The sequence below is a fragment of the Myotis yumanensis genome, unplaced genomic scaffold (assembly GCF_028538775.1).
Source record: "Myotis yumanensis isolate MYYU_CA2020_CCGP unplaced genomic scaffold, mMyoYum1.0.hap1 SCAF_17, whole genome shotgun sequence".
Lineage (NCBI taxonomy): Eukaryota > Metazoa > Chordata > Mammalia > Chiroptera > Vespertilionidae > Myotis > Myotis yumanensis.
The window spans coordinates 25,785,794-25,807,722 of record NW_027223768.1 but is presented as its reverse complement, the minus strand read 5'-3'; the positions used below and the strand labels follow the sequence as shown (position 1 = coordinate 25,807,722).

General features: G+C 40.5%; 1 protein-coding gene across 1 annotated transcript; it reads left to right on the top strand.

Annotated features, from left to right (window-relative positions):
• The first annotated feature begins 1,988 nt into the window (after positions 1–1,988).
• IVNS1ABP (influenza virus NS1A binding protein) lies at positions 1,989–20,973 on the top strand. The gene is made up of 15 exons (XM_070396040.1): positions 1,989–2,266; positions 7,417–7,645; positions 8,558–8,686; positions 8,869–9,038; positions 9,384–9,459; positions 10,645–10,818; positions 11,137–11,262; positions 12,600–12,707; positions 16,302–16,431; positions 16,655–16,879; positions 17,326–17,447; positions 17,544–17,670; positions 17,753–17,884; positions 18,016–18,189; positions 20,213–20,973. The coding sequence occupies exons 3-15, from the start codon at positions 8,576–8,578 to the stop codon at positions 20,464–20,466; spliced, it is 1,929 nt and encodes a 642-aa protein (XP_070252141.1). The 5' UTR covers positions 1,989–2,266; positions 7,417–7,645; positions 8,558–8,575; the 3' UTR covers positions 20,467–20,973.
• The last annotated feature ends 956 nt before the right edge of the window (positions 20,974–21,929 follow it).

Below are 21,929 nucleotides of genomic sequence, written 5' to 3'. Positions count from 1 at the left end.
ATGGAGCATGCAGTATGTGACATTCCATACAAGGCCAAGCTGCACTGATGGATCACACTGTCGCTTTAAGGGAAGTGTTGACTGTGCCAGGTCACAAAAGGCACTATTTAGAGTACAGCAAGGGGGACCATGTGTCCAGCGGGCCACACAGTCATGCGCTTTCCCCAAGCAGCCAATTCATACTCTCTCGCTGGAAGCACGAAGCCCACGGCACTGGAAGAACTTAAAAGTATTCTAGCAGTTTCATTTGCAATACAAGTGAATATTGCTGTTGGTTATTAAAGAGCAAGAGCCCAGTGGCAAATATCAGTCTTTTTCTCCTTAAGAAGGAAAAATCAGCCCTAACCGGTTTGGCTCAGTGGCTAGAGCGTCGGCCTGCGGACTGAAAGGTCCCAGGTTCGATTCCGGTCAAGGGCAAATACCTTGGTTGCGGGCACAACCCCAGTAGGGAGTGTGCAGGAGGCAGCTGGTGGATGTTTCTAACTCTCTATCCCTCTCCCTTCCTCTCTGTAAAGAAGTTAATAAAATATTTTTTTTTTTTTTAAAAGAAAGAAGAATAATTCTAATAGATATCTCAGTTCCTGTTTCCTCCCACAATTGCATGGGGGGCGGGGGGGTTGTAGGAGAGGAGGGAGGGAAGAAAAGGAAACAAGGCTGGCCTGGAGATTTCAGAATAAAACATTGTAAACAGGTTCTGTTGCAGATGAAGGGCTGCAACGCTTGTCTTTCCTGCTTCTCTGAGCGTAAACCAGATCCTAGTTCATGTTAAAGAATGCTGGGAAGCCCTGACCAAGAGCTCCCAGAACTGTCTGCACCTGCGGCTGAGCGATCAAATACAAACAAGGCTAGGCCCAGAGCCCTTGAGCGCCCTTGGGAAACCAGGATAAGCGAACAGAACATTAACCCGGAAGCCTGTGCCAAACCCTAAACTGAAGTTCACCCCTCTAAGCCCCCTCAGCTTCCTAGGAAACCCTCTGGCCCTGCGGAGCCACGGAAAGTTGCTCTGCGGGCCCATGCACATCCCGCTCCCTGCACAGGTCGCCTCCCGGGGCCAGGCGGTGGGTGGGCGGGATAATTACGTGCGGCATCGGGTCTAAAAGGCCCCAGAAGGTTAGGAAAGGGACTCCCCATTCTCCAGACTACTTTCTATCTCCAAAAGCGGGTACGACCCGCAGAGAACCGATTCAGCGTCTTGGAGAGGAGAGCTGCGCTCAGACAAAACGCTCATCAGACGGGGGCGGGGAGGGAGGGTGGGGATAGGGTAGGGTTAGGGTGGGGGCGAAAAGGAGAAGTAAACAGGTTTCTATAGCAACACTGATACAGTTATCGTGCCTTTTCGGGCCTTTCCAATAAGTTCTAAGTCCCTGAATCTTCGCACCCCTTCTCTCAGCGTGCCTCTTTCTCCTCGCCACCGCCATGCCTCCTCGCTGCACCCCTCTACCCTCCACCCAAGGGAAGGGCCAAAGTCGACTGCACCCGGACGCTGAGGTGCAAGGCGACTGGCGCTGGTCTCCGGGAGTTGCCTGGATGCACCTGGAGGGATCTAATCTCCCCTCCTCTGTCTCTCTCTGGTGACGGAGCTTCTAGTGGGAACGGAGCAGGTGGAGGAGGCTGGAGGGAGCCAGTTCTGGGGCAGTGCTACCGGGCGGGTGAGGGTGAGGGTGCGGGGCGAGGGAAGGAGGGACCCGGGCGCCATAAGGAAACGGAGGCGCACCCGGAGCAAGGTCTCCCTCACAGGGATCACCTTGCGCTGACCTACTTGAGCGGCGCTGCAAGGAACCCGAGCGCGCGAGCGCGAGCACGAGGCCGGGCGGGGTGGGCGGGGCCGCGAGCCGCCTCTCGCGGGTGCTCGCCTGTGATTCGCCGACAGGCTCGAGCCGGAGCGTCCGCGGAGCGTGGGCGGCGGCGGCGGCGCACGTGGTGACGTGCGAGGGGGTGAGGCGCGCGCGAGCGGCGGCGGCGGCGGCAGTGTCTCCGGGACGCGCGTGGAGGTCGGTCTGTCGGAGCTGCGGGGCGCAGTTTCTTCGCCGGCTGCTTCCGCGCGGCTGTGCCAGCGAGCGAGCGAGCGAGAGAGTCCCCGCGAGCCCTGGGCGGCGCTCCCCTCCCCCTGCAACCCTCGTGGGCCGATCGCTCGTCTTCCCGCTCGACCGCTTCCCCCCTCCGCGGCCTCGAGGCGCTTTCCGTTGGGCCTGTATCCGCCCGCTTCCAGCCGCTCCCCGTCGAAGCTCCAGAGATGAGTTTTTCCATCTCTTCCGACATGAACCAGGTACAGAGCGCCGTTCCCGCCCACAACGGCGGAGGGAGAGGGCGCGGCTGGGATCGGAGCTGGGGGATGGCGCGGGCGGCCGCGGAGAGGGTGGGAGGCGCGGAGCGATGTCCTGATAGATACCCTGGGTGGGGGAGACACCCCAGCCGCCGCCGCCGCCACCGCCGCCCTCGGAGGACGAGAGGCTGGCGCCGCGCGGCCCCGCGCTCCGGGCGCTGCCATGGTTGCTGGGTGGCGTTGGCGGCCGCGGCGGGGACCCGCAGCCTCGGAGAGCGCTGGGGCAGGGGAAGCGGGGCGGGAGGAACAAGGGAGTCTGGGTCCAGACGCCACGAAGCAGGGATGACCTGCCTTCCGGGAGGAGGACGCGGGAATCTCCGTTCCCGCTGTCAGAACCGATGCCTAGTGTATGGTTCTGCTCGGGTCCGGACTCTCCAACGAGAGACCTCCCAGGACCCGGCGCGTGTGGGCGGGGAGTCGAGCCCGGCCCGCATCGGTGCCCGGGGGCCGAGAGTGAGGTGGCATCGCGTCCCCGATCGCCGTGGGCCGCGGGGTCCTTTGTTCCCGCTCCACGTTGCCCGCTTTTCTTGCCAAGCGCGGGGAGAGGGGGGCGGGAAGAGGGAGGGAGCGGCTGTCCTGACGTGTCGGCGCTGAGTGACTGCGAGGCCGGCCAATCCCGGGCGGGGGTGTGCAGCGCCGGGCGCCCTGCCTCCCCGCCTGCGGACTGGCCCCCGCCCCGCGGCGCGCGGATCGAGGCCTGGGGCTGCAGGGCCAGCCAGTCAGTCACCCGGGCGCGCTCGCCCCAAGAAACCGGTGGAGAGGGTTGCTCTTTTCCCAGCCTTCTGCACACCTTGCCTTTGCTTACAAGCGCCCAGGAAGGTATCCGGCAGTGTCAGATTGAGAGAGGAGCGTAGGGAAACTTGAACCACAAAGACTTGAGAAATAGATTTACTTTTCCCCAGCACGTCGTGCACAGATCTGTGTGTGAGACAGCTGACATTTGAAAACGATAGCAGGTAGAGATCCGATGCCTAAAGGGCGCATTTTTTGGTGTCCCAAAGTCTGGTAGTGATGGAAGGTTAGGACACCCTGGCCTCAAGCTGTTCTTTGAGGACGTGTGTGTGTTGGATCGTCTGCTTGTAATAAAGAACAACTCTGGAAGCCTAGTGCTATTCGTAACAGTTGAGCATGTACAGCATGGACCAGACTGTATTTTCTTTTAGCAATTCTAGCTCTGGCGGTTGGTTAAAGGATAACAAAATACTAATGAAGTTCGTAGGCATAGAGTCCTGCTGAAATTTCTGGCTTCAAGATGCCAAGGAGCAGTTAGTTGTATTTGTACACCTGGAGATGAGGCAAACACTGACTGTTTAGAATGCGATTGGGAAGAGTATGTCCCCTAGCAGACTACTTATCAAATGTCTATAATTTGGTAGCTGGAGTTTTGTAAAAGGGACTAGGACTAGTGCCACTGACCAAAAAGAGACCCAGAATGGTTTTCCTTTGTATTTTCCTAATGGAGTACAGCTCTGGTTAATAGATATTAATTTCTTAGTTTATCGTTCTATTTTTCTAACTCCCCCTTCCCCCTCCGCCCAAGACAAAACATTCCAGGTTTTGTTTAGCTTTAAATTGGTGGGGTTTTGGCCACTTACTTTGGGGTCGGATTTTGTAGTCCTTGCTTGAAAGATATTTCAAGTGGCAATTGGATGTGGTTTTGCAAGTAAGTGTTTTTTACTGGAAAAGTTTTCTTGTTAAGGAAATGTCTTAATCATTGTCACTTACATCAAGTACCACTAAAAATAATTTCATTGACTTTTCAACAGTATGGCTGTATAATCAAATCTACTGAAGGAATTCTTAAAAGTTGGGGGTCCTCCAACTTTTTGTGCTAGAGTGTAAATGGAGGAATTATGAATAAGGGAGTGATTTCTGGGTATTTATTGTTGTTAGAACCACAGAAAATACATGCCTATGCTCACTTCAATTTCAATTACCACCTTGTAAACGATTTCAGAACCTATACCTGTATCAATATTCTGACACTTCTATCAACCCTAATGCTCAGCAGGTACCTCAGCATTATAATGTCCCAAAGCAAATTTCTCTCTTCTTTTCCTAACTTTCAGCATGCAGCAAACTAAAATGACTGTTATGCCTTTTGGAATTTTGATTTTGATAATGATGCCACATATCCAAGCTAAAATATCCTTACTGCCTTAGGATAAGCATAGGTATATAATATCTGTACTTCATTTTCCTGCATTCATGTTTTACCCTTCCTGCAGACTATCTACACATTTCTGCTAGTGTCCTATGCTTAACTTGCTGAAATCCTTTTATGGCCTCCAGCATTATTTAAACCTAGCATTCTTTTCTCGCATTTCCTCTCCTGTGAACTGCAATCTATTGAACAGAAATAGCTACAGTTTCTGGAATGTCTGTGCTGTCATTTTCCTTTTTTTGTTTGAGCTGTCTGTCAGGTTGGTCTGCGTAGCGTTAAGGCTGAGGAGTGGAGTTAACTTTATTGTGTCATGAGCACCCCATTCCAGATTGTGCCTGCCATATGCTTGGTGCCATGAATGTTTGTGGGATGAAAGAAATACAGAACAGTGAGGTCAAAAACATGGAGCCAAGTGGGTCTGTCTGGTGACTTTTGATATGGATGGATGGTGATAGTAGTTTCATAGATGACACTGGGAATCTATAACTTCTGGTTTTAAAAAGATTCATTCAGTGGTTTATATTATTATAAAGTCCTTTAAAAATGGAGTTGGTTGCTATTTTATGTGAGTTGACTGCCCTCAAAGGATTGCCTTGAAGCTTAAATGTTTGTGATTTGCTTCAAAGTTTTAAGGATGCTTTAAAAGTTTGATAAGGTTTTATCTTGCTCTTCTTACTGAAGGCTGAGAAAAATGGAGGTAGGGGGAGGGGGGGGGGCAATATTGTGCCTACCTTTTCAAAACTCTTTGATAAGACCTGTTGAATTGTATTTGAGTTAAGCTCATCTTTTTTGGGGCTGTGGTAACATGTGAATTTCTGGAAGTTACTAAAGAAGTTTAATTATTCATTTATGAGTCTTCTCCCTTTTCTTGAACTGGCCATATTAAGGAACTGAAGTATATTTACCAGAATATATTGTATTTGATCCCGGTTTCAATTTTAAAAGTGGGTTAGTCAAATGCATATTTTAAATATATATCAAACAAAAGTCCAAGTTTTATACTTTCACAGAAACTCTGGGATGGTGGGACTTTTGGTTTGGCTTTTCAAAGGAAAAAAGTTCTCCCTACTTTTTTATGCCACTGGTTTTTGAGCTTGAGTTTCATAGACCAAAAGTAAGATTTTTCTGTGAATTTTTGCAATAGTTTAAAACTCTCAATTTGCTCAGTCTTACTTTAGTGAAAACCAATGTGAATTTTTGAAAGACATGTTTTGCTATAACCCCTTAACTTGAGGGTGGGTCAGAGTAGGGACATATATGAGGACAGCACTTGAATAAAGTAAGTTTGCTACATTAACTTAAATGTTAAGTGGACGTGGACTTGGACTAGCTTTTAAAATCAAGTAAGGTTGTACTTATGAGTAGACATTAAAGTGATGTTCATATTAAGACCTTGATGTACTAGAAAATCAAGTACTAAATGTAGTGGACTCACTCCATTGCAAAACTAGTAATACTGTACAAATTCATATTCCAAGAGTTGCTCCAAAAATTCTCTAATGTGTTCTCCCAAAGGACTGAAGTGATTTTAATCATCTGATTTTGTTTTTAAAAATAAATTTCAAGTAGAACTTCCAATTTATTAAATATAAGTAGGTGCCATTTTATTGTTAGATGAAGACTAGTTTACAAATGGTGAATAAAATTTGCCAAAGTTTAAAATATTTATAAACCTCCATATATAATGTTTTTGGTTTTTCAAAGGGCACATTTTAATCATATCAACAGATTTGCTGGGCAGTTCGCCTTCCACCCTTGTTTTAAGAGGAGCTTATGAAATTGAAGTGAGGAGTTATCAAATGTGTGTGTGGATTGGCCCTCTATATACCATATGTACAAAAATTTTCTTAATTTGAGCTGTCTTGGCAAAAAATGTTGAACAGTTTCTTTAAGATATAGTGTTTTCTATATGTATAGAGAATTGTGTGCCACTTGGAAAACATTTATTTTATTAGACCTGGTTTCTTAAGAAAAGCTGAATTAACTAATCTAGATAAAAGTGTAGAGCAGAGGAAATCAATATTACACCACAGTCCTAACTGAGTCAGAAGAATACTCAGGTTTCTGTGAAATAAGACCTAAGTTACACAGTTAGGTCATATGGGATCACACTCTCTTGCAGATCGTATATGTGTTGAATTTAACACAAAAGGTTTGTTGAATTAGAACTGGACCAGACTCTAGTGATTACTTACCTTAACGTGATTGCTAGATTTAGAATTGTAGGTTTGATTAATGTATAAGGAAAGTTTGGGTAATTTTAAGATGTCTGTTTAAAAAATTATCCACATCTTTCAAGTAATTTCTTAGTTCTGGTTTCCTGAATTAGTGGAGTAATAGCAGTTCAAGTGAATCTTTATATTTAAGTTTCTGGCTAAGTTGTTTTGGTAGAGGCTCTACCTTCAAGGGACCTTGAATCAAGGAAGTTAAGCAGGCAACAGAAACACAACCCAGAACAGGCCAGCTGGAAGATGACACATACTTTGCAGAGAGGGTTCAGTATGTGGAGAAACTTACCTGGGGGGATTTGGAAGGGGCTCTCTGGAGCTAAAATTTCATCTGGCAGAGGTTGGATTAAGGGTATTCCAAGAAGGTACAGAGGCTAGGAAGTACAGAGCACGTTTTGGGGAACAGTATATCTGGTTTGACTGTAACATTGTGTACATTTCTGGGAATGATGCCCAAGTTGCTTGCTGGCTGGTGAAAACAGAAAGATCACTTGTTTCTATGTTAAAAGGATTTTTTTTAAAAATTAACCTGAGTAGTTGCTGATTAAATGGAAAATGTTTATAAATAGTCACATTATATATGTTATTTTCTCTCTGTGCCATTTGTGTCAAAATCTCTTCAAGATCACCACTTACTTTGTGTGATGTAATCTACCTAGATCAATGACATTCTGAATATCTAAAATTTTTCATTGTTACAGATTATGACGCATGATTATCACAGAAGAAATTCATGTCTATAGCTTTTAAGGACTAGATTACATCATTTCCAAGCCTGATAGTTTTGGAATCACCATTAGAGCTTAAGACACCTCTGCCTTCACTTCAACCACCTGTCTTCATACCTCAAAGAAGTGCTGAGTTTTAACACTCCTTTGTCCTTGAATTATTTAAGACATCCCAGAAATACATTTCTCACCAGTATAGAAGGTAAGTGAATATTCATGCCCAATGCAGCATTAAGACACCTTGCTTTTCTGAACACTGTACCAAGTACACTAAAAGCCTTTTATAATTTTTATAAGATGAAGAAGCCAGTAATTGCTTGTAGTAAAAACACATTTTTCTATTTTTTCTTTCTATTTTAAATTTGAATAAGTTACTTCAAACTGAAATCTCCTATTTTTGCCTTTTTAAAAAATTGATTTTTAGAGAGAGGGAGAGAAACATCCCTGTGAGAATGAAACATCGATCAGCTGCCTCTTGCAGGCCCCCTACCAGGGATTGAGCCTGCAACCTGGGCATGTACCCTGACTGGAATACAACTGAGCCAGGGCCTATTACTGCTTTTTAATGATCCATCTTGTATAGCCCATTAGTCAGTTGTTCACAAGAAAAGGTGAAGGGAAACTTTAAAAGAACATAAGTTTCTATCATGTATTCCTATAAGTGATTTAGGATATATGAAACCTGCATAGAGAACAGAATTTAAATTCATCTTACATATCAGTTTTTCTCATTTGTGGGTAAAGGAATAACAGTTTAAAACCTACACACGAGGACCAACTCACAGCTATCCAAGCTTTTCGTTTGCTTGTGGGATGGGTTTGGATAGGGCTGGGTTTACATTTCTTTCTCTTTACAATGACTGTGTTAATAGACATGGAAATGGCCAAAATTGCTGAGATACACAGTACTGTATGAATCCTTAAAAGGATGACCAAAGTGTAGGAGTGCAAAGACCTGGACATTCAGTGCCAGTGTTGTTTCAGTAATGCTTTTGTATGATAAAATTTTTGTTGTTGATAGGATGGAATTTGAAAATAAAGATAATTGTATTACTCTTTAAAATATAAAAATCACCGTTCACAAGTAAAATAACCATTTCTTTTTGTCCTTTAGGCAAATTTATAAGGAAAAATGATTCCCAATGGATATTTAATGTTTGAAGATGAAAATTTCATTGAGTCTTCTGTTGCCAAATTAAATGCCCTGAGGAAAAGTGGCCAGTTCTGTGATGTTCGACTTCAGGTAGTTAAAACTTAATTGGAAACTTACGGAATTGGTATTTATTACTAAAGGCCGAAAGATCTTGGATTTACTTATTTCCTCATTCATAGGAAGCATTTAATGAAATAACTTTTAAAAAGAATGATTAGCTGGAGAAATTCGTAGTCCACAATGTTTCTGACTTTAATTCCTCATAATTTTAGGTCTGCGGCCATGAGATGTTAGCACACAGAGCTGTCCTGGCTTGCTGCAGTCCATATTTATTTGAAATCTTCAATAGTGACAGTGATCCTCATAGAGTTTCTCATGTTAAGTTCGATGATCTCAATCCAGAAGCTGTTGAAGTCTTGTTGAATTATGCCTACACTGCACAGTAAGTTTTTTGAAGTCATTCATATAATCAGAAATGTCATCAGGAAAATCCACGTTTCTCTAGATCAGTGATGGGGAACGTCCAGCCTGCGGGCTGTATAAGGCCCACAAAATAATTTGGTCTGGCCCTGCCAAGGCAATAGAGGTGAGTTAATTAAAAGTTTGACCAAATATAGCAGGCTAATTTTTAAGTTGATAATTTTGTATGGCCCACAAATGATGTTATAAACATCCAAATGGCCGTTGGCAGAAAAAAGGTTTCCCACCCCTGCTCTAGGTTTAAATTAAGAATCTGTTTTAAGGCCTTGGTATGTGAAATGATAAAGACCTTTTTTTTTTTTAATAGGTTGAAAGCTGATAAGGAATTAGTAAAAGATGTTTATTCTGCAGCCAAAAAGCTGAAGATGGACCGAGTAAAGCAGGTAGAGTACCAGAAGTAATCCACAAAGACTACTGCTGTCAGGGAGTCTTATTATTTAGAATCCATATCTTGTTATTTGTTAGTCTCAAGAACTTGAGTCTTCTTTTTCCTCTAGAGAACTGAATATGCTATTTTAACTGCAGATGTGGTAATGTAGCAAGGTCACACCTCCTCTCGGATAATATGGGCTAAAATCTTGTTTTTCCAACAGTCTTCTCTGGCAGAGTGTCTGTTAGTCTCTGATAGCATGAATTAAAATATTGTTTTTCTTAAATTATTCACATAACCTTAATTCTTTGCTCATTTGTTTTTTTAAAAAAATATCGGGATGATGTTCTAACCAATGGAGCTATCCAGTCAGAGCAATTCTTTGTTCTTTTATTCTTCTTGGTTTTTTAAAAGTATTACTTCTAGAATTTAACACCATTGAGCAGTGCTTAATAATTCATATGAGGAAAGCATTTAATCCTCTGTGGTGGGGGTCAGTAAACTGCAACCCTCCCAACAGCTGCCTGTTTTTGTCAAGTTTTATTTGGAACATAGCTTTCATTTTCATATGATGTATGGCGACTTTCCACCTATAGTGACAGTTGAGTAGTAGTAACAGAGGCAGTAGGCCCACAAGCCTAAAATACCTATCTGACCCTTCCCTTTAAGAAAGTTTCCTGGCCCCTCCTCTATAGCACTCCTCTGCTTAGGAATCCTTCCCTGGCTTATAGTAAATAGCCCTCAGGTTAGCACTAGGTTTTCCCTAAGCAGTTGCTGTTTTTCCAAAAGTATTCCCTAATTATCTTTTGCTCCAGTCAAACTAAATTGCAACATCTACCCTACTTGCTATCTGCATTCTACACCATCATCTGTCCTGAAAAGCTGAGTTCAGATATTGCCTTCATGAAGCCTGATCTCATTATTCTAGTTGAAAATTGTACTTGTCTTAACATTTTATATGCATTATCATAGCATTTCAGTTTAGTACTTTTTTTTTACCCAGTTTACACATGTATATGGCATTCTTTGCTGTTCATTATTCATATAGTATAAATTGTTTCTTCCCACTGTTAAACTTGTTCTATTATGGCAGTGATTTTTTATTCATCTTTATATCGTTACATAATGCTTATTTGAGTATGAAATGCCTGTTAAATAAAATGTATGTAAATACTAGCACTCTTATTTGTTTTCCAAGGTTTGTGGCGATTACTTACTGTCTAGAATGGATGTTACCAGCTGCATCTCCTACCGGAACTTTGCAAGTTGTATGGGAGACTCCCGTTTATTGAATAAGGTTGACGCTTATATTCAAGAGCATTTGTTACAAATTTCTGAAGAGGAAGAGTTTCTTAAACTTCCACGGCTAAAGGTAAGGAGTAAAATCTATAAAGAGACTTAGCTCCAGGCATGGAATCTTTGTCTCTGTTTCAAGAAAGTGAGTGATGGTTATGAAATAGTCAGTATATTGAAATGATAGTTATTTTTCCCAGTGTAATGATTTTCTGCCAGTCAGTTTGTTTACTTCTTTGTTTTCTTAACTACTTAATTCTAATTCACAAGTTAGGGTAAATGCATGGAGTGCAACCGGGCATCTTGACAGCTTTATTATGAAATTGAGAATTAAGCTGAAAATTGGAGGGTGAACACTGATCCATGTGTTACTGTTGTGTGTTTTTTCCAAATCCAGTTGGAGGTAATGCTTGAAGACAATGTTTGCTTGCCCAGCAATGGCAAATTGTATACAAAGGTAATCAACTGGGTGCAGCGTAGCATCTGGGAGAATGGAGACAGTCTGGAAGAGCTGATGGAAGAGGTTAGTTTTAAAGTAAATGGGATTCAACAATTCTTAAAAGTTATTTTGCTATAACATGAAGGATTCCCTTTCACTTTTATTTTATAACCATGACCCTAAAGAATTTAAATTTTGCTATAGGTACCCCTAAGCTGAGAAACAGGGGGGGTGTCCAGGTGAGCTGAATGAACTGTTCAGTTTGGTCTTCTGCTTTTCTTTTTTTTTTTTTAATTTCTTTGCTTATTATGTGCTATTAACTTTCTTTAAAGTAGCATGTAATTTGCTTTAGAAATGGGAGGTGGTACACTGAAATTTTCTGTAGATTCTTAATTTTTCTTCACAGGTTTTTGCTTTAAAATTGACAAGTAGGTAAAAGCTTCTAATGGTTGTTCCTCCCCGTTGATTTATCTCCCCATAGGTTTATTAACAAAACTAGGATACCCAAGACTGAAGAAACAAGAAGAAACCTCAAGTGTATTGACACGTAAAGAAGCAGCAGTCCTGCCCCAGTTCTCCTAAGAAAAATCCGCTGTGGGCAGAGAACGATGATGATTTAATGGTGTTTACTCCTTTACAGGATTCTTATCTTAAAAGCTTTGTGTTTTTCAATGGTGTTGTTCATACATAGTCACTCAACTTTGGCGTTTAAAAACCACGCAAGAAAAAAAATTAATGGAGAAATATTGGGAATTAAAATAGGCAGATGGAGCAGTGGAGTGACTTTGAGTTTATCCCTCCACTTAAGCCTTTCAGGTTCACTAATGGCTTGCCAAATCTGTTAGACCTTTAAAAATACTGTTATCATTATGTTCTGAAAAGGCTAACAGGCGATCTTTAAGTTAATGGTTTTCCACTTTAAAGTCAGATGCATTCGCCATGTATTTGCATCTTAAAGGAAGCACTCTACAGCTTGTTTGAATTTTTGAATTTGTTTTTCTTGACATTGCCTATAGGACAGAAATATGTTTATACAAATTAGACCACTTATCCTCAGAGGTGTAAACCATATTGAGTATTTTATTGTAAATATGTATACTCTTTAAGACCTTATATATTGTACTAGTGCCTTTTTTCTTAATGCTATATAATAGAAGCTATGAAAAAAAAATGAAGATTTCTTTCATGCCAATCAAGCCAAGGACTCTTCAGCCAGGATTAGAAGATTCTGTATTTTTTTATTTTTAAAATTTTTACAACCATGACATGTATTTTCTTTGCTTCGGGATCCTGCCAGAGTAAGATGTCAAGAAGCTCAAGAAGCACACTGGAGGTTACCTTGAGGCGGTTGTGTGATCTGCGGACTAGAGGTGTAGCCATGGAGACAGTAGCCACATGGGTGTTCTGTTGCTGTTTTGCAGGTTCAAACCTTGTACTACTCAGCTGATCACAAGCTGCTTGATGGGAACCTACTAGATGGACAGGCTGAGGTGTTTGGCAGTGATGATGACCACATTCAGTTTGTGCAGGTACACATTGCACATCTGAGGTAACCTCAGGTTGAAATTTGATTAGAGCATTTTATAGTATACTGAAATTTTCCTTTAATAAAGGAAAGTGGAAGAATTTCACTGGTATGACTGGACAGAAACATTTTTGGGAGAAAACAAGCATACCTTCGAGTTACGACCATTTTTGCCACATAAAAAAGAATTCAATTAACAAATTAGGAAACCCCATTTAGAATTTTTCTCAATAGCATTTAAAAAATAGTAAGAAAAATTGCAAATAAGATTAAGCAATGTAGAAGTTATTTAGTTAGAAAAATAGTTGTTTGCAACAGGAATGACTATTAAATAGACCAAATTTTTTTTAAAAATCTCAGATGTAAACTTTTTTAGTTTATGGACAAATAACAGAAACTTGCACAAATCCTAAGTGTCACATGATGATGAACACACACGGGTCAAGAAGAGAAGATTTCTAGTGTTCTGGGAGTTTTCCTCTTGCCCCTTCTGTATCACTGCTCTACCCTACCCCCAAAGGAAACCACTATCCTAACTTCTGAAACAATAGGCTAGTCAGCCTATGTTTGAAGTTTACATACCTATAGTATGTATGCCTCTTGGCCTTTAGCTCAACATTGTATTTATGAGGGATAAAGTAGGCAGAGTTGACCCAGTTTAAGGGGTGTTCTCCTTTAATGATTAGAAGACAAATGATAGATTCAGGTGTAACCTGTAAGGTGGTGATGTCAGGTGTTCTGTGTTAACGGCTGAATATCTTTATTTTCAGAAAAAGTTTTTGGGTGTGAAGTTAGCATTTTCCAAAAGTACTCTTTGAATAAACAAAGGTTGAATGCCTGTGTGGCAGGCCCTATGTTAGATATGGGGACATAAAAATGTGTAAGAGACGGTTTCTACTTGTAGGACCTTATAGGAGTAGGTAAAACAATACAGACTTATAAGACTTATCTACTTTAAGGTATAAAGGTAGGGCTTAGTGGAGTCAAGAGGAGAGAAACTGGGGAAATTTCACAAAAGAGTCATGGAGGATTAGAAGAGTCTGCATAGCAGACAGAAGTGTGTCAGATAGCAAAGAGTCTCCAAGGATGATACAGTTGGAATTGCAGGTCACAAGACGGGATGTAGGTAAATGTCACCAGTATGGGGCTTATATTTTATCCTACAAATAGTGGGGAACTTTCAGAGAATTTTAGACAAGGGAATAAAATGATATGAACAGATGTATTTCACAACAGTAGAGGGGTGGGTTAAATTATGGTATTTCTATAGACCAAAGATCTGGGTATTAATCATGTTTTTAGGCAAATGTTTAACTATCAGGTGGTAGCCTGTGGATTGTGGGATTCCAGCTGATTTGTGTTTTTTGTAACTTTACAAAATGATTGCATTAAACTTTTATTTTTATAACCAGGTACAGAAGGTAGATTAAAGCTCATGAGACTAATTTGTATAGGCACGAAGGATGGACTCTAGACATTTATGGTTAGAAAGGTTGAGACTGTCGTTTTTTATGATTGTTCAGATTAGGAAAATTAAGAAAGAATTTGAGAGTGAGTGGGACTCTGACACATGACTCCTTAGGAGGTAGTGCCATGAATAGAGATCATGAAGGAAAAAGAATGAAGGGACACACTAGGCTTCAGGAATAGGGACAGAAGTTAGTAGCAGCCATTAGGAAGGTAGCACAGCCAGAATCACATAGTGTGTTAAAGGCTGGTAAACCCAGGAGGAGAAATTTTGAAGGAGGACCAAAGTGTCTGCTGCAGAAGTCATGGAAGAGGTCAGGGATACCCCTCCTACATTAGTTTTAGGAAACCACTTACTAGTAACCTTGAGTGGTTATAATTTCCAGAGTATTAAGGTTAAGAAACCTGTAGCGTGAGAGGCTGAAAAGGAAACAATTCCCAGAGGCCACCTCTTGGGCAGACAGAGGCAAAGAAAGCATGGGCCAGTGAGTGGGCTGGGTGGTAAAAGTAGATGTGGGAAAGTCTGAAGTTAGAAGGAATTATGTTTAAAATAAATAGAAAGGTGTTAACCAGCATTTCTGTATAAGGTGTGTTGATTCTAGAACACCAGCAGTCTTCATTGTTACTGTGCTTTCTCTCACATTGGTTTTCTCTCTAAACATTAGAAGTTTTCTCAGTGTGATAAAAGCTCTTAATGTGAGCAAGGTCAATTTGTGATATTTTGAATCCCTTCTTCCCAGGTTTGATGGGGTTTTATGTGCCTTATAATTCTAGTACCAGAGGGCAGTCTGTCATAGTAGAAAGAGTGGCTTTATACTTAGAATTCCTAATCTTTATTTTAGTTGTTATTGCCTTAAGCAATACGTATTTTCTCCAAGTTTCAGTATTTTTATCTATAAAATGGGTAGTTAGTATTGCCCTCATTGGAGTAAAAAAGATGATGTGAAAAAGTGCCTAATAATAGCTAGGAATATAATAAATGTCCATATGGAATTTAATAACCATTTACATGGTACATTTTGTACCCTTTCTCAAAATAGTCTACATATGCTGTAACCACACTTGCTGAAGGGCGCAGACCAAACTTCAATCGTTTTTTCACAGCTTTAAGTAGCTCCACAATCTTTTTTTCTTTGTTACATGGCTTTTTGCTTCCACTAGAAATAGCAATTTCCATTAAAAATTTTACCTGCCATGAGACTCTGACTCTGGGGACCAAAATAAGTGGATAGGCAGACTTGGCCAGGCACTGAAGGTGTAGGTGGTACCTGTTCTTTTGGCAGCTCCTCTCAGAGTAGTTAGTGTTGACTCTTCCAAGTCTCTGTGATCATGTGGTTTGGAAGTGTCAGAGGCTAAAGTAAATGGAAGAAAATCATCAAAGGGAGCTCACACATGAGAACACAGTGTAATTCTCTTACTATCATTTGAAAATTTGCAACTTTGCCCATTTCTCCCTCCTTTAGTGTTCCTGGGTATTTTACTTTAGTGAATGGTTGGCTCTTTTAGTATTATTGTTTCATTTCTGATTACTATTTTGTTTGTTTTGATGTAGTTTTATTTGTCTGGAAAACCGCTCTATAATACCTATAAGGTAGTCCTAAAGAAATATACTATTAAGTGTTTCTTGTATATACCACTTTTTTTCCTGTAAAATACTTTGAGAGACTGGATGGATATTATTTATGTCTGCTCACTTTTTGCTGGCATTGTGTGAACATACCAGTACATACGATTTATTTAGGTGTGAGTTTCATGAAGACAGTGGGTTAATGTGTTCTCAGTTAATTCATGCCATTTTAAATTTATAACTTCTTTTAGACTATTCTGTATTTAAGAATAAAGAGTATGTGAGTTTATGTGGGTTATGGGGTAGAGGACTTCCTTTTTTTCCCTCCATTAAGGGGGGAGCTTTTCCTAACCAGGCAATTTGTGTAGTTGTTACTAAATGATGGAAACATACCTGTAATTTGTGCCAGTTGGAAATGTTGGTCTATGCTAAATTTAGGCATGCTATATCTGTCATGCATACGTGAAGGATACTAAGTGTTTTTTCAGTGTTGTGAAACAGCAACACAGGTACACCAGGTATGGTCTTTGGCTAGGTTTCTGTAGCTGCCTTTTGATTTTGCAGAAAAAGCCACCACGTGAGAATGGCCATAAGCCGATAAGTAGCAGTTCCACTGGATGTCTCCCTTCTCCAAATGCCCCGGTACAAAGCCCTAAGCACGAGTGGAAAATCATTGCTTCAGAAAAGACTTCAAGTAAGTGCATTATACTTACAATAGTGTCTAAAATGTAGTTATTTTTTTAAGGAGTGGAACCATTTTAGTACTTTCAAATTGAGGAAAAAACTCAGAAGCAACTAAGTTTGGAATACAATAGCAGATTGTTCCTGCCTGGAATCTGGAGTCCAATTCAGGATTGCATAGCAGCCAAATGTAATAATAATTGCATCCTAAACATTGACTTCTTGTGCTTTTACAGATAACACTTACTTGTGCCTGGCTGTGCTGGATGGTGTATTCTGTGTCATTTTCCTTCACGGGCGAAACAGCCCACAGAGCTCACCAACAAGTACTCCAAAACTAACTAAAAGTTTAAGCTTTGAGATGCAGCCTGATGAGCTGATAGAAAAGCCCATGTCGCCTATGCATTATGCCCGGTCTGGCCTGGGGACGGCGGAGATGAACGGCAAACTCATAGCTGCAGGTAAGAGCAAGGAGGGTGATTTCTTATCGGACACCTCCAACCAGCCAAACCTCCAGTGGGCATTTTACACTTTGTGACATGCAAACTTGAACAGAGAGGGTTTAATACGCCTTCTTGCTTGCACTCCACTTTACCACACTGTAAGACAACAGAGAAATAAGTAAATACTGTTGTACTGTCTAACCTTTGACATAGTGTCTCTGATTCTTAAAAAACACTATAAAGTGGGTAAAATTGTTCTCTCCTCATTTTCAGACCAACACCAAGCCATTTAGTCATAATGATACTTATAAGCCCTTAATTATAAAACAAACTAGTGGGGCCTTATAAGTTTGTGGATAAAAATTGTTTTTCTCACTGTGCTGATGACTTCTAAGCCATTCTGGACCAGAAACTCTCATCCAGTTTAATATTGTAAATGTAAATCTTTACGGTTCTTTTTTTAGGGGGCTATAACAGAGAGGAATGTCTTCGAACAGTTGAATGCTACGATCCACATACAGATCATTGGTCCTTCCTTGCTCCCATGAGAACACCAAGAGCTCGATTTCAAATGGCTGTACTGATGGTCAGTGCATTATGTTTCAGGAAGAAGCAATCTTTATTTGGCTTTTTCTCATAACTTGAGAATGGCAGAAATGATAATCTCTCACTTTTGGTCTAGGGTCAGCTTTATGTGGTTGGTGGATCGAATGGCCACTCAGATGACCTGAGTTGTGGAGAGATGTATGATCCAAACATAGATGATTGGATTCCTGTTCCAGAATTGAGAACTAACCGCTGTAATGCAGGTAATAACACTTTTCTCCTAAGACAGTCAGTGTTTAAATGTGACAAATTATCAATGTGTAACCTTATTTTATACTCACATAGGAGTGTGTGCTCTAAACGGGAAATTATACATCCTTGGTGGCTCTGATCCATATGGTCAGAAAGGACTGAAAAACTGTGAAGTTTTTGATCCTATAACAAAATCATGGACAAGCTGTGCTCCTCTGAACATTCGTAAGTTCACTTTTTCCCCCTTAAAGTTTTTTTTTTTAATTTTTTTCCTAAAAAGACCTCTGAATCAATAATATGTGTAGTACACACATTTTTGGGAGATATAATAATTTTGGTTTGACTTGATTTTATAGGTAGACACCAGTCTGCAGTCTGTGAGCTTGGTGGTTATTTGTACATAATTGGAGGTGCAGAGTCTTGGAATTGCCTGAATACCGTAGAACGTTACAATCCTGAAAATAACACCTGGACTTTAATTGCGCCCATGAATGTGGCTCGAAGAGGAGCTGGGGTAGCTGTTCTGGATGGTGAGTATTGGGGTTTGGAGAGGTGAGGAGTAGGAAATAGCAAAAGTTTGTTTCAAAATTTTAAGAGAATGTCAGTGACAACTATATGCTTGTATAATTAAGAATTCAGAAGCTGCCATCTTTACTGATGCAGTGGGGATTGGTGATTTCTTTTTTAGAAATGCCTTTATCAGGCCCTGGCTGATTTGGCTCAGTGGATAGAGCGTCGGCCTGTGGACTGAAAGGTCCCGGGTTCGATTCTGGTCAAGGGCATGTACTGGTTGCGGGCACATCCCCAGTAGGGAGTGTGCAGGAGGCAACTGATCGATGTTTCTCTCACATTGATGTTTCTAACTCTCTATCCCTCTCCCTTCCTCTCTGTAAAAAAATCAATAAAATATATTTAAAAAAAAAAAAAGGACTTTATCAGAAACTCAGTACTTGATATAAAGTAAATATATCAATTTTGATAAGTTCACTGAGTTAAGTTGTAAGTCATTTTCTTTCATAAACCATACTCAAAATGCATCATTTTGAAGTTAAGAGTTTACTTCTTTAGAGCAAGAATTTTAAAGTATTTGATTTGCAAATCATCTAAATCTACTAATTGTCTACTTGATACCTAATTGGAAGTAAAACTTCTATTTTTAAGAAGTCTTTCCAAGGCATTAAACTTTTAAGTTTTTATACAAACACAGCTTTCCTTTCACATGCAGTATATTTACATACAATTACTATAATGAATTTTACATTGTTTTTGGAACAAAAGCAGAATATTAATAAGCTTGTGGCTCAGCTGGTGAAAGTATGATCTGTAGCCTCTATGAGCCTTCTCAATTATTTTACAAGTACAGCAAGCCCTTCAAATAACATTTCTTTATAACATGAATGAGATGCCATAGGAACTCAACTCTTGTTTATAGCCTATGGTAAAATTACTTTTGTTAAATGTCTTTCACTTAAAGTCCTAGAACCTATTAACAACATTAAGTGAGGACCTAATTGTATATGGGTGCAGGTAGGAATGATGAATTTGAGAATCTGTAATAAAAAAAAATTTAAGTGACAGAATTTAATGCTAATATTTTGTTTGAAAATGTTAACTGCTCTGCATGTATATTTGAAAAGTCATAACTCTCAACTTTGTTTCCAAGAATACATTTCTTTACCAAAATCATTTTATATAATTGGAAAGGGTTCAGTTTTCTGAAATCTGCTTTTCTATTCTTTTAAATTTTAGTTGTTACACACTAGACTAATACAAAAGTTCCAGTGCACAGAACTATTCTGGTTTGCAACTTACTACCTGTATCTTTAGGCAAGTTGTCCAACTTCTTTGTGCCTTGTTTCATCTGTGAAATGGCAATAATAGCAACTACCACATAGAATTGTTGTGAGAATTGCACTTTTGTTAAATGTTGCCCTCCCCTTAAATTGCCTAAGTTCCATGTGCAGGTGGTTTTTATTGGTTTTATTCTATCTATATCCCCCATCTCTAGAGAGTGCTTATCACCCTAGTGGGCATCCTATATAATAAAAGCCTAATAGGCTAAGTGTCCAGTCGTCCGTTCACCCAATCAAAGCATAATATGCTAATGATATGCTAAAGTCGCTCCACCGTTTGCTATGATATGCACTGATCACAGAGGGCAGACGCTCCTACTGGTGGGTTAGCTTGCTGCCAGGGTCCAGCCAAATGGGACTGAGCAAGACAGGCCAGACATGCCCTGGAGCCCTCCTGCAATCCCTTCCCAGATGGCCAACCTCCGGCATCCCTCCCTACCCCGATCATGCATCAGTGGAGTCCCTCAGCCTGGCCTGCACCTTCATGCAATCCAGGACCCCTTGGGGGATGTTGGAGAGCCGGTTTCAGCCCGATCCCTCAGGACAGGCCGAGGGACCCCAGTGGTGCACGAATTCATGCACTGGGCTTCTAGTGTAATAAATATTTCTGACAGACTGAAGAGGCATTTCTAAAACTACTGATTTTAGCAGATTTCAGGGTTCTCTTTATCTAGACTTATTTATCTCATTTCTCTTTTAGGAAAACTATTTGTAGGTGGCGGCTTTGATGGTTCTCACGCCATCAGCTGTGTGGAGATGTATGATCCAACTAGAAATGAATGGAAGATGATGGGAAACATGACTTCAGCAAGGAGCAATGCTGGGATTGCAGCTGTAGGGAACACCATTTATGCAGTGGGAGGATTTGATGGCAATGAATTTCTGAATACTGTAGAAGTCTATAACCTTGAGTCAAATGAGTGGAGCCCCTATACAAAGATTTTTCAGTTTTAACAAATTTAAGATTCTTTCAAACTAACAGGCTTAGTGATGTAATTGTGTTTAGTAGAGGTACATTTGTGAATAAGGAGGGTGGGTGGGTCTAGAGGTTGCTCACAGCAACACAAAGCTTTTGCATATTGCATATTATTAAACATGCTGTACATACTCTTTGTGTTATTGGGAAAGGAATGCAAAGTTGAAGATCTGTTTTGTGTATTTTTAGGGCTACTTTTGGTTATTTTACTTTTTGGAACTTGTTACTGTAAAAGAATAAACCAAGAATTGATTGGGCACATCATTTCAAGAAGTCCCCTCACCCCCACATTTGTTTTGCCAATTTGCACATTAAATGGCTTTCCTCAAATGTGTATTAGGGCAAGAGGGGGTAGGGTATTAAGATCTAGGTATTTGGGTTTTTTAAGGGCCCTTTTTCAATAACTGGAATACTCTATAACAGAAGATACTTATTTAACTAGATGGCAATGACTTTTTCTTATTAAAAGAAAGCTGACATGCCTACCAAGATTTAATCTTGTATGATTGCCTTCTATAACTTTTTATATTCTCAGCAGAGTGCTTTACCCGTTGAAGTAGGATATGGCACATTCAAATTACTGAAGTAGAATGGTAGACTTAAAGTATGCAGAGGGAGGTGTTTGTTTTACACAGCAGAATGCAAGGTTCGGGGCTTTTGCCTCAGCCACAATATTATTTTTGAGAATGAAGTACCAATGTTTATTTGAATGGAGCTGCTGAACAGTAACATAGCTGTAATTTTTATTTAAAACACTGATTTTAAATATTACTTTTTGAGGGTATTTCATATAGCAAGCCACTTAATATGTAACAGTAAAGAACAGTGATATATTTTATCTTATAATTCCTGTTTTTATCATTAACAAAATCCCAAATGGCAGCCCTTGATTTGTGAGAACAATTAATTTAAATTGTATTGGATTTATGAATGCAGCCTTTATTAGTACTATGTTTTTGTTCAGTTTTTCTATTCATATAGATAAATATTGGTTGGGTGACTTGGTATCTAGTATGTAGTGCTATACATATAACTTACGGTGCCAAAATTAGCACATCCAATTGCCTGCTGCTGATGCAAACATATTAAAGGTACTTTGCAGGAAATCTTTGCACCATGGGATTAATATGCAAATGTTGTTTGTGTGCTCATTCATTACTGAAAGTCCTGGGGAAACTTATTTTTTCCAATAGCAATGAGCTTAAAGTATTTGGGAAAAAATATTCACCTGCCGAAATAAGGACTGATGTAAGGTTTTAAGGTTTCTTCTCACAGAGAGACACAGACACTACATTAAGCTAGTGTTTTCTAAACCAAAAGAGGCACACAGGAATCTAATGAGCCAGCTGGGACAAGATGATTATCCAGTGGTAGCTATTCTGGGTTAGGAAGAAAATGAGGTATTTTCTGCATATTTCACTGGCACTTTGACACCTTCCCT

Coding starts and splice junctions, on each gene's coding strand:
- IVNS1ABP (XM_070396040.1), top strand. CDS start 8,576: ATGATTCCCAATGGATATTTAATGTTTGAAGATGAAAATTTCATTGAG. Junction 17,448..17,543: donor TTCAAATGGCTGTACTGATG/GTCAGTGCATTA, acceptor CTTTTGGTCTAG/GGTCAGCTTTATGTGGTTGG. Junction 18,190..20,212: donor TGGGGTAGCTGTTCTGGATG/GTGAGTATTGGG, acceptor TTTCTCTTTTAG/GAAAACTATTTGTAGGTGGC.